The 13,072-nt window shown below is 55.4% G+C and overlaps 1 protein-coding gene across 1 annotated transcript in view; it reads left to right on the forward strand.

The window, feature by feature from the left end:
- Positions 1–5,528: 5,528 nt before the first annotated feature.
- LOC118678950 overlaps positions 5,529–13,072 on the forward strand; it is a 152,005-nt gene continuing 144,461 nt past the window's right edge. The window contains exon 1 of the mRNA XM_036355192.1: positions 5,529–5,635. Within this exon, the coding sequence (XP_036211085.1) occupies positions 5,529–5,635 (107 nt within the window). The remainder of the gene's footprint in view (positions 5,636–13,072) is intronic.

Here is a 13,072-nt window from a genome sequence, read left to right on the forward strand (position 1 = left end):
TGTCTTGTGTCCATTGGATCACAATTGGATACAATGTCTTGTGTCCATTGGATCACAATTGTATACAATGTCTTGTGTCCATTGAATCACAATTGGATACAATGTCTTGTGTCCATTGGATCATAATTGGATACAATGTATCGTGTCCATTGGGTCACAATTGGATACAATGTATCATGTCCATTGGATCACAATTGGATACAATGTCTTGTGTCCATTGGATCACAATTGGATACAATGTATCGTGTCCATTGGATCACAATTGGATACAATGTATCGTGTCCATTGGATACAATGTATCGTGCCCATTGGATCACAATTGGATACAATGTCTTGTGTCCATTGGACGTGTCCATTGGATCACAATTGGATACAATGTCTCGTGTCCATTGGATCGCAATTGGATACAATGTATCGTGTCCATTGGATCACAATTGGATACAATGTCTTGTGTCCATTGAATCACAATTGGATACAATGTCTTGTATCCAATCTGTGCTAATACTTAGGGCCCATTAAGGTGTCATTTGATGTTAGGTAGCTATTTTCACCGTCGCCTTCCTGGTGGGCCTTGGGGAAGTTACAGACTGAAACAAGACACATTGTGCTTTTTTTTAAAAAAAAAAAATAGATATTTTTATTGATGTCAGAGAGGAAGGGAGAGGGAGAGAGAGATAGAAACATCCATGATGAGCGAGAATCATGGACCGGCTGCCTCCTGCACGCCCCCTACTGGGGATGGGGCCTGCAACCCAGGCCAGTGCCCTGACCGGGAATTGAACCCTGACCTCCTGTTTGATAGACCGACGCTCAACCACTGAGCCACGCGGGCTGGGTAGCCCCTGCTTTTCGACGAAGTGTCTTACCTCCCCTTTCCCGTCCGGTTATCTAGTTATCCCACCAGCCTTTAAAAAACAGATTTCCCTTTTCCTTAGGTTAACTTGTTTTTCGCATACCACCTTCCGAGACTGTTCTAATCAACAATGAGCTGTGATCGGGCCGTTTCGCGAGGTCACGGGGGGCGAGTGGCGGCCAGGAATTGCCCCATCTCCGGAGAGCCCCGCATTTACAAGGAAACCTGGCTCAGTGTCGCAGCCAATCGAGGCGGGGGGTGGGGTGGGGGTGGGGGGGTGGGGAGGGGGGCGGGGGGGGGGGCACACAGAGCCCGTCCTTACTGGGAAGCTGTAAATCTTATCTTAGTAAATAACATAAAACTGGCTAATGATCACCGGCCATATTTTCTTTGCTTCTAAGGGATGGGCTTAAAAAGAGAAACAAGAAAAAGAGGGTGTGTGCGGGGCGGCGATTTCTTACAACAACATAAAACAGCTTTTAGGCAGAAAGTAGTCAGAGGTCCCCCAAGGCGGACTATGTCCGGGACACAGACACGCCTTGGGGGGGTGGGGGCAGGGGGCAGGCCTGCAGTATTATCACTGTTTCCACGCGCAGAGAACTCCGTGAGGATCTTGCTGAGAACATGTGTGTTTGTACAGAAATATCTTTTTTAAAAAACATATTTTTATTGCTTTCACAGAGGAAGGAAGAGAGAGAGAGATAGAAACATCCATGATGAGAGAGGATCATGGACCGGCTGCCTCCTGCACGCCCCGCACTGGGGATCCAGCCCACAACCCGGGCCTGTGCCCCGTTCGGGAATCGCACCGTGACCTCCTGGTTCCTAGGTCGACGCTCCACCCACTGAGCCGCACCGGCCGGGCTTTTCTGTATGTAGTTTTGCTCCATCTCCGCCCTCTCCCTGTTTGAGCCAAACGGGGGCCTCCATTTGGGGGGAGTTCAGAGATCTGGAAGGAAACCCAGGAGGTGGCAGAGGACTGACCCTGTTTATTTTGTCTCTCCGTTCGGCATCCCCCAATTCTCCCCTCTCGTATTTCTTATAAACATTTGGACGTCCTGGTGCGTTTCCCCCAAATGTCTTCCATCTGGAGACGGCGCGAACTTGCCAGCCATCTCGTCCACCTTCCAAATCCCGGCCTGAGAAAAAGCAGCCTCTCCTTGCCGAGGAGGGTCCCACCGGCTATTCCGAACGCACCTCCAACACACAGACGACCAGCGTGGAAACGGATGCGCAGGAAAGACAGGGAGGGGCGAGTATTTCTGTCGTCGGCTTATCTTTGTGGTTGACAAAGTCTCCGTCTTGCAGAGAGCGGGCTGATCGTCATGGGTTAAACGCCAGGGGAATGCCGCCTGCCGTTAGCCCCACCTTGTCATTCAGAACACGGGGGACCACGAGAGGCAGCGCGGAGGGGACCGGACGGCGGGGAAGCCGCTGAGTGGAGTCTGGAACCGCATTCTCGGCCCGACTCTTTCCTAGGGAGCCCATGGAGAACGGCATGGGCACCCCCGGTTCTCTGGCGCTGCGTTCATTCGGAACGCCCTCCCTGTGGGGAGAGCAGAGGCCCAGCACCCACTGTCAGCAGACAGGAGGGTGTTTGTCGCCAGATGTTCACACGGACGTCAAGTCCAGACCGAAGGAGCGAGGACGAGTCACGGTCTCTTGAAATGGGTATTTGAAGTCAATGTGGATTTTCTTTCTTTTTTTTACTGAGTTCAGGGAGGAAGGGAGAGGGAGAGAGAGAGAAACATCCATGGTGAGAGAGAGTCATGGATCAGCTGCCTCCTGCACGCCCCCCACTGGGGATGGAGCCCACAACCCGGGCATGGGCCCTGACGGGGAATCGAACGGTGACCTCCTGGTTCATGGGTCGATGCTCAACCACTGAGCCACGCCGGCTGGAGCTACTATTTTTTGCATCTGAATTCTCCAGATAATTGTCGCAACCCTTGCGTTTGACCTGCTTAAGGGGGTTTAACCCATGGAAATGGAGCGACGGTACAAATGATGCTCAGACTGGAGGCGCTGGGACGCCCCCCTCCCTCCCTCCGGGGTCAAACCTTGGCCCGGCAGAGTCTATGTTTCTCGTGAGCCCCGTCCTGGGCCCTGGCCCTGCTGTGGGGAACCGGACAGGCCGGGAGCTGCTGCAGGTGGGAGAGGATGGTGTCAGGGCGGCTGTGCGGCTGCCTCAGGGGGGAGGGGGTGGAGGCGTGGAGGGGGGGGGGGGAGGGGGTGGAGGGCGGTGGAACCGTGTCACCAGTGGAGGTGAGAGCTTCCCGGCTCCGGTGAGAAGCAGGCAGCTAAGTAAACACGGGGCTGGGGTGGGGGCCGGGGTGCAGGCAGCGGGAACACCAGGTCCTGAGCCCAAGGGGTTGGCTGTGGAAGCTGCCGGTTTCCTCCGGCTCATGACCCTCCCGTGTGTTCACGGGGCAGGTGGGCCGGGGACGGTGGAGTGTCTGCCGGGGCCCTTGTCAGTGAACAAGGCCTTCGCCTCCCCTGCCACCACCTGCCCCTCTGTCATTCTCGTCAGAGATGCTGGGCGGGGGTGGGGGGCTCTCAGGGGCCGGGCAGCCCCAAAGGTCGCCTCCCGGTCTCCCCGAGGGTGGGAATGTCAGTGTAGGCGCCGCCCCTCTGGCATTTCCTCCCTGAGGGCGGCCTCCTCGGCCCAGCCCTGGGCAGTGGCCACAGCCGCCTGTGAGCTCTCCGTGGGTGACACGTCCGGGGCCGCCTCCTTGGTAGCGTCTGATGGCCTCACGGAGCAGACGGACACGGTGACTGAAGCAGGGACGGCATCTGTCCCCCGATGACGAGTGGGCCCCGCGGTTTGGACGGGGCCTCGGAAAATTCCGCCGATTCGGGGGGGCGGGTACTGACGGCCTGTTATTACGGATCATCTACACGACACACATGGAAAAACTGGGAGGAGGGGGGTCGCCGTGGGCCCCGCCGCGTCCCCAGGATGTCAGAGAGGAAGGGAGAGGGAGAGAGAAACAGCAGTGATGAGAATGAGAGAGGATCATGGATCCGCTGCCTCCTGCACGCCCCCCACTGGGGACCGAGCCCGCAACCCGGGCCTGTGCCCCGACCAGGAATCGAACCGTGGTCTGTGACCTCCTGGTTCCCAGGTCGATGCGCAACCCCTGAGCCTCGCCGGCCGGCCCATGGCTCCTCGCTGAGAGAGACACTCCTTCGTGGCAGACGTCCCGGTGCCCAGGGAGGGGCACCATTTCGGGGCAGGTCTCCCCTCCGTCCGTTGGAAGCAGAGCCGTGGGGTCCCCTTTGCTGCTGGCCCGGGGTGGCCGCTCTGCTCTGCCTTGCGGGGACACACACCTGCTCGCTCTCGGACCAGAGGAAGGGAGGTTTGGGGGAGGCGTGTGGCTTCGAGGACGTTGGGAGAGAGTCCGCCCGTGGTAACGGAGGAGCCACTGGTTTTCCCAGCGTGCACCTCTGCCAGGGACTTGCACCGACCTGACCCAGGAGCCCAGGCCTGGGGAACCAGTAAGTGGCTCGGTTAACCACAGGCCAGTGGGGAGATGTTTCTGTGTTAGCCTCCTCCTCCTCCTCCCCCTCCCCCTCCTCCCCCCTCCCCCCTTCCTCCCCCTCTCCCTCCTCCCCCTCCCTCTCCTCCCCCTCCCCCTCCTCCTCCCTCTCCTCCCCCTCCTCCTCCTCTTCCCCCTCCCCCTCCCTCTCCCCTTCCCCCTCCTCTCCTTCCCCCTCCTCCTTCTCCTCCTCAGAGCCGTCCTGAGTCATCTTTTTATTTTATTTTTTCCCCTAAAACCACAGACCCATAACACCAACACGTTTTCACATCCAACCTCCATTGCACTTGGCTGGTGTCCTTTGGCGTTCAGAGTCCAAATGCTTTTTGTATCGTTCTCCGTGCTCAGCGTGCTCAGCGCCGGCATCTGCCGTGTCAAGGTCAGGGACGATGCTGCCCAAGTTTAGACACATCGTTGCAGAGGCTCCGTGTGTGGGGGGGGGATGGGGGTGGGGGGTGGGGGGGATGGGGGGGTGGGGGGTGGGGGGTTGTTACTTAGAAGTCCTGGCACAGACCGGCATCAGCGCGGCCTCCATGGAAGGCGGGAGGAGGAACCAGCCTGTCTGGGCAACCTCTGTATTATTATCTTTTAAAATCTATTGTTTATTGATGTCAGAGAGGACGGGAGAGGGAGAGGGACAGAAACATCCACGATGAGAGAGAATCACGGACTGGCCGCCTCCTGCATGCCCCCTATTGGGGATCGAGCCCACAGCCCGGGCCTGTGCCCTTGGCCAGAATCGAACCTGGGACCCTTCCATCTGCAGGCCGACGCTCTATCCACTGAACTGAACTGGCTAGGGCTGCTTTTAAAACTATACATATTTTTAAATTGATTTTAGAGAGGGAGAGAGAGAGATAGAAACATCCGCGATGAGAGAGAATCACGGACCGGCCGCCTCCTGCACGCCCCCTATTGGGGATTGAGCCTGCAACCCGGGCCTGTGCCCCGACCGGGAATGGAACTGGGGACCTCCTGGTTCAGGGGTCGCTGCTCAACCACCGAGCCACGCCTGGGGGCGCGCCATTCTAGTGACTTTTAAAACCCTGCGTTCCTGGAGGATACAGCCGCAGGAACTGTGCTCCCTGCTAGAAAGACACCAAAGGGCTGGAGGCGGAGGCGGGAGCTAACGTAGGATGGCGGGCGAGGCGGAGGGCGGGATGGAGTTCCTCACGGGAGTCAGGGAGGGCTTCTCGGAGGAGGTGGCTTTTCAAATGGGTTTTGGCGAAACAGAAACAGACTCGTAGGTACAGGGCTCAGGCTGATGGTGGCCAGAGGGGAGGGGGTTTGTGGGGGGGCGCCGGGTGAAGAAGGGGACGGGGTTAAGGAGTACCAACGGGCGGTTACAGAGCAGTCACGGGGATGGAAAGCACAGCACAGGGAATGCAGTCAAGATATTGTCATGATGACGATGCATGGTGCCCGTGAACTGGAAATATCCTGGGCACACTTTGCAAAGGACATGACAGTCGCCTGGCCGGCGTGGCTCAGCGGTAGAGCATCGACCTAGGAACCAGGAGGTCAGGGTTCGATTCCCGATCAGGGCACAGGCCCGGGTTGCGGGCTCCATCCCCAGTGTGGGGCGTGCAGGAGGCAGCCGATCCATGATCCACTCTCATCATGGATGCTTCCCTCTCTCTCTCTCCCTCTCCCTTCCTCTCTGAAATCAATACAAATATATTTAAAAAGAAAGGATAGGATTGTCTACCCACGAACACAAAATAATATTGAACGCGGACTGTAATAAAAAAATTTTAAAAAGAAAAAAAAGAAGCTCCGATTTGGTGAAACAAGAACGGGAAGTGGGTTTTGACCGATGAGACGAGAAAAGGCACGAATGAGGAGCCGGACGAAGGGATCTAGAGGGAGGACTGTACAGGCCAGAACATTTAAAAATAGCCCCTCGTTGACGGACTTCTACAAAGCAGCGATAAAGCGATTGATTCCGTGAAAGATTGATATGATACATATGAGCTGGGAACACTCAATAGATCCATTTTTAAATTATGTGGTTTTTTTTGGCTTTTACTGAAGGTCGACGTCACAGCGAGACTTGGACGTCGATGCCGGGAGCTCCCCGGGGGCACCCTGCCCGCCTCCCTCGTTACTACTGCCCAGCAGCCGCTTCCACTCCGCACCTTGACTGTGTCCGAGATGAGGCGTGAAACACTCTAAACCACTAATGCATTGGCTTTTTAAAAATAATACATTTTTATTGATTTCGGAGAGGAAGGGAAAGAGAGAGAGAGACAGAAACATCCGTGATGAGAGAGAATCATGGACCGGGCTGCCTCCTGCAGGCCCCACATGGGGGACAGCGCCCTTGACCGGAATCGAACCCAGGACCCTGCAGTCCGCAGGCCGGACGCTCTCCCCACTGAGCCACACCAGCCAGGGCAGGCCGGGCACTTTTTTAAATCTTTTCATCCTTCCTGGGACCTAACCAACATTCTCACTGTCCATTCCCAGCGAGTCCCAGCAGGCATATGGCAACTTCCAAGAGTTAAACACAGAGAGAGAGAGTTAAGCAGGAAAGATGGCTTTTTATTTTTACCCCGAGAGTCAAATCACTCTGCCCCGCCCCCCCAATCATCCACCCCGCCCCCGAAATAGGCCAAATAGGCCCGGAGTTTACATTCCTGGGAGCCGCCTGGTCCCACAAGTGCCGCTTCTGTACCCCCCGGTGACGTAGGCGAGATACCCCGAATCCCAAATATTGTGAGTTTTCCCCCCGGAGGCTGGTCTTATCGCCAATACACGACCTCCCTTCGGCCCCATGAGCTGGCCAGGCCTGAGCCCCGTGTCCTGCCCAGATGCAAACAATGACGGGCCAGCTTCTCTAAACAGCCCCGTTTCGGGGGGAAAAGTAAATAAATCGGCGCCGCGATAAATTGCGAACGAGACCCACGGCCTTCAGCTTGCCAGCGAGGCCCCTGCACCTCAGCCACCCCCCCTCCCCCCCCCCCCCCCCCCGCGTGCTGCTAGGAGGACATGCCTCCTCCCAGCCACGCCCAAGGATCGGTGGGGAGAGCATCGTCCCCCCCAAATCTTTTCCTAAACACCGAGCAGGTCTAAGGGGAAGGTGACCTCCTCCAACTGGGTTTGTGCTTCTGGGATTCTAGAACCATCTGTGTCAGCCGAGGTGGGGTTTCATCTGAATCCGAGACCCTGCCAATCGCGGGGTCTCACGCCACCCCGAAAGCTGCCCTCTGCGTGGGCGGCGGGGGAGGCGCCGGTGGTGATGGGGGGCAGGGCTATTTTACGTTTTATTTTATTTTAAAAATAATTCTTTATTGTTGAAAGCATTACATATGGCCCCAGCCAGTGTGGCTCAGTGGATAGAGCGTCGGCCTGCGGACTGAAGGGTCCCGGGTTCGATGCCGGTCAAGGGCACAGGCCTGGGCTGCGGGCTCGGTCCCCAGTAAGGGGTGTGCAGGAGGCAGCCGATCCATGATTCTGTCTCATCGTTGAGGTTTCTATCTCTCTCTCCCTCTCCCTTCCTCTCTGACATCAATAAAAATATATATATAAAAAATAAAGTATGACATATGTCCGTCCCCCCCACTGACCCCCTCCAGCCTGCCTCCCCTCCCCCCGGCCCCACCCCCCACCCCAGGCCTTCGCCACCCTGTTGTCTGTGTCCTCGGGTTACGCACATCTGCACACAAGGTCCTTGGTTGATTACCTCCCCTCCCCCGCCACCCCTCCCACCCTCTGTTCCATGCGTCCACGTCTCTAGATCCACTCTGTTCATCAGTTTATTTTGCTACTTAGATCCCACCTATGAGTGAGATCACGGGATATTGTCTTTCTCTGACTGGCTTATATATGTATATATATATATTTTAAATATATTGTTATTGATGTCAGAGAGGAAGGGAGAGGGGGAGAGAGACAGAAACATCCACGATGAGAGAGAATCATGGATCGGCTGCCTCCTGCACGCCCCCCACTGGGGATCAGCCCGCAACCCGGGCCTGTGCCCTTGACCGGGAATCGAACCTGGGACCCTTCAGTCTGCAGGCCGATGCTCTATCCACTGAGCCACACTGGCCGGGGCTGAATGTCTTTGCCAGCGCTGCCCCGTCAGGGTCATCTGCCCCGAAGTGCAGGCAGCGTTGGGGTTTCGGAATCTTCTCGCCCCTGCAATCGCTAAGCTTATCTAATGAAAATAGGATGCCTTCTGCCAAGAACAGACTAAGCTGCTATCTCCTCGTTGGAGGACGGACTGCATGGGGCGGGGGGGACGGGGAGGGCGTTGTGGGGGTTCAGTCACCCTTGGGCTGATCTCCACGGTGTCTGTGGCTTCTCCTCCGAGGTGCTCTCCCAGAACCGGGGTCCCTCGCCTTGGCGGCCTGCACCTCGTTAGGAGTATGTGTGTCTGTGTTGTTGGGTCTGAAACAGATGAAACAAGAATGGTTTTCTTCTTGCCCGGCCGGTGTGGCTCAGTGGTTGAGCGTCGACCTATGAACCAGGAGGTCAGGGTTCGATTCCCGGTCGGGGCACAGGCCCGGGTTGTGGGCTCGATCCCCAGGGTGGGGCGTGCAGGAGGCAGCCGATCCGTGATTCTCTCCCATCATGGATGTTCCCCTCTCTCCCCCTCTCCCTTCCTCTCTGAAATCAATAAAAATATATTTAAAAAAAGGAATGATTCTTACTGTCTTTCACAGGCGTAGAATACTTTGGGAAACACATCACACAAAATCACCCGTGCACAAAAGGGGTACCTTTAGGGCAGGGATGTCTTACAGAACGAAGCTTTGCTTTGCTGAATTACTTACCTAGATTTTTTTCCCTTCTTTTACACAGGGAAGTCTCCCAGTGGCCCCTCTACTCAGATAACTACTTGCTTGAAAGCCTGGCCAGAAGGGAGTGTTTGGGTTTTTTTTTTTTTTTTTTTTTTTAACCGACAGGGTTGTCAGGTGGTAAAATGCAGACTGTCCGGTTACACTGACATTTCACATCAGCCACACATACTTTTCCCGTGTCGTGTGTCCCAAAGGTTGCCCGGGCACACGGATACTGACCCCTGTGTGGGTGACTCGCCCGACGTCTCACACGTAAGCGGGTGTCCTGTATTTTTGTCACTGGCTCCATCTGGCCGCTGGACCAGGGTAGGCGAACATCTTCAAGTCTTTACTCAACGTTTTATGACTCGATGCCCACGGTCCCTGGCGTAACATTCCTCTTGGTGGCGGCCAAGGTGACTCATGTCAGAGGACACGGGGGAAAGTCCCTGGTGGGAGGAAGCTCCGACCGACCCGGCCACCTGGTTGGGGCAAAATCACCACTTTTTTTTTCTTTTTTTTTTATGACAGTAAAACTGGATCAAGGAAAGGAAAGTTGGAGTCGAAAACACATGGCTCGAGTGCCACCTCTCAGAACTGGACGCTTACGCCAGGTGGACCGGTTACTAATGCGGATTTTTTTTTCACGAGACGGAGTCACGCGTGTGTTGATATGGAGGCGACTTGATGTGGGTGCTATTGGGCTGGATCGACGACAAGCTTCAAAACTTCCTGCGTCACATTTGCTGAGGGTGTTCACGTCATAGATATTTTTACGCTTAAACGCGTCGAATTTCGTGCCAAAAAAAAAAAAAAAAGAGAGAGAGCATTTTCGGGAAGTTTTAATTCATTATTTTGAAGAGAAGTGCTAGCGACGGACGTGACTTTGAATAAAGCGCTTTTGATGTTTCTCTTGAAATTACCGTGTTTTCGCCGTAGCCGGTTTGGCTCGGTGGATAGAGCGTCGGCCTGCGGACTGAAGGGTCCCAGGTTCGATTCCGGTCAAGGGCATGTACCTGGGTTGTGGGCACATCCCCAGTGGGGTTTGTGCAGGAGGCAGCTGATCGATGTTTCTCTCTCATCAATGTTTCTAGCTCTCTATCCCTCTCCCTTCCTCTCTGTAAAAAATCAATAAAATATATATATATAAAAGAAATTATCGTGTTTTCTTCAATGACGAAATCCACATTACTAACTGGTTAGCAATGAATCCGCATTACTAACCGGTTAATAGTTTAATCCACATCATTAACCGGTGACGGGTTAGTAACGTGGATTTGTTGTTGACCGGCTGAAATAATTCCTAGTAAAACTCATTCCATCTTCCAAAAAAACACCCTTGATGTTTCAGTTTAACCTGTTGTGATGGGTGGAATAATTCCCCCCCCGCCCCCTTCCCCCAATATACTTATATCCAAACGCCAGGAAACCGGAATATGTTGTGAGGACAAGGGCCAATGAGGGTAACGGGTGGAGTTAAAGTGCTTGAAGCTGGATAGGGAGATAAGGAGACTCACCTGGGTCGACCAGATGGACCCAATGCAACCTGCAGACGTCTGAGTGTGGAGGGCAGACGCCGAGGGTCAGGGCAATCGCAATGCGTGGTGAGGACCGGGGCAGGGCCTAGAGGCTGAAAAAAAGGCAAGAAAACCCATGTTTTCCCCCTAGAACCTGTAGGACAGAAGGCAGCGGGCCTGCCGCGTCCTGGAAAGATCAGAAAACTTTTATTCTTCTCTCGTGGAATCTCCGCCAGAGAACGCGGACCTGCTGCCCGGCAGATAAGGTAGGAAAACGGGATTTCCCCCGGACCCCAGCGAGACCCCTTGGGACCTCCAGAACCGTAAGTCACCAAGTTTATATTTATTGCCACTTGCTGGTGTGCGTGCGTTTCCGTGTTTCCACGAGGAAAATGTTACAAACGTTGGTTATGTTTAAATTCAGGGGTTAGATTTTTTTTGGGGGGGGTCTGGGGGGTCCTTCATACTTTTCACCGGTAAACAAACCCTTTAACGTCTTGGGCGTCTGCCCATTTCCCCTGTAGTCACTGGTGCGGCTTCTGCTGGCTTTGCTATTTTCACTCCTCACGGCCTTGGCTTCTCTCTGTGGTTTTGCTACCGACAAGCACCTCTCTAGGCACCAGGTGTTTGTGTTGCTGCCTTTTTGAGTTTGATCTCGGCGGAAATAACGATACCTCGCCGCTGGGTCTGGCTTTGCCGAATACGACGATCGTTGGCCGGGTTTACCCGCGTTGGGGGTACCTTTACGGGTAACTGCGGTCCGTCTCGTCCCTTTCGTGGCCGGGGCGTGGCCAGAGTCCACAGCGGGTCTCGCTCCCGTGGTGGGTGGGCATTTTGGGATCTTTCCATGTTTTCCTGCCGGTCAGCTTCCAAATTCTGTTTCTTTCTCTTTCTCCTGTTGCCCGTTCTTCATTCTCTTTCATTGTCTATCTTGAATGAACCCCCCCCCTCCTTTTCCCCCCTTTTTAATATATATTTTTTAACTTCATTTTCATGGGCGGGACTTAGGGGAGGGGTTAGGAGGGACACTTAACATTTCAGTGAAGCCAGAATCGTCCTATGAAGATGTTACCTGGTCCAGTCGCCACAGAGGCGGACCACCCCAAGCTAACACTCAGAAACGCAAAACCGCGTTCTCACGATCCCGTAGCCCGGCCTCCTTCACCCCCGGCATCTCCTGCTCCCACCCCAGCTTCCTCTCGCAGGCAAACCCGGGATCATCCAGAAGGCCCCTCCCACCACCTTTTTTTTTAAAAAAATATTTTTAAAAATTGATTTCAGAGAGAGAGAGAGAGAGAAATAGAAACATCCATGATGAGAGAGACTCATGGATCGGCTGCCTCCTGCACGCCCCCCACTGGGGACGGAGCCCGCACCCCGGGCATGTGCCCTGACCGGGAATCGAACCCTGACCTTCTGGTTCCTAGGTCGATGCCCAACCACCGAGCCACACTGGCCAGGCCCTTCTGGCCCAACTTTTGCGGCAGGTGCTGGAACCGGAGCGAGGCGGGGAGTGCCAGCCGGGGTAGTGGTACGGGCACCCGTGTCCTGTATTAAAATCAACCCCTCGAAAGAGCATCTCAATAGCAAGGGACAGGGTTGCTGCCAAGGGTGGTTCCAAAGGGGCCGCGGAGCCCCCCGCGAGGGGTGCAAACTCATTTTGTTCGCCTACCTCTCCTTTCCTTTGTTGTCAGCGGCCCCTTCTCCGGGGGCCTGGCTCAGGCAGATGGCCTCAGCCCGCATCGTGGCTTCGGTCTCTGTTGCTAAGCAACCGAAAGCATCCTGGCCGCATCCTTTCTCCCTCAACTCGAGAAATCGCGGGGCGGCCTGCTTCAACAGGCAGCTTCCTCCTTGCCGCCGCGTTGAATATCCATCAAGTGCCTGCCCGGCCCGCGTCTCTTCCTGTTACAAGTGGGTTTTCCTCCTGGCTTCCTGCTCGCATCAGCCACTCAGGGCGGGAGGGGGCGAGGCGGGCGCAGCCGGTCTGCAGCTGCGGGCCCCCGGGAGGAGGAGGAAGCCGGGCGGGCCATTGTGTGGGGCTGGGAGCCGAGGGTTCTGGATGGGGGGCAGGTGTGCGGGGCCGCCGCTCCCAGCGGAGAGGAAAGCGCAGGTGCAGCCCACGGCCACCCACACACACAAGCCTCCTCTCCTCCCTGGGCCTGAGGAAGAGGGTGACACGCGTAGTGAGGCTGACAGTTCTTGCCCAATAAGCAGCCAGCGGAGGCCGTGGGCACGCTCCTGTGCGAGTTGAAGACAGGAGGTTTGGAATTTAAGGAGGGGAAAAACACACACCCCAATTCAAAAGATGGGAGATGGGTCACGTGGATAAGCTATGGTCATAGGTGTATATACGTCAGTACGTGTGTTTAGATGTAT

This window comes from Myotis myotis, unplaced genomic scaffold (genome assembly GCF_014108235.1).
Source record: "Myotis myotis isolate mMyoMyo1 unplaced genomic scaffold, mMyoMyo1.p scaffold_m19_p_21, whole genome shotgun sequence".
Lineage (NCBI taxonomy): Eukaryota > Metazoa > Chordata > Mammalia > Chiroptera > Vespertilionidae > Myotis > Myotis myotis.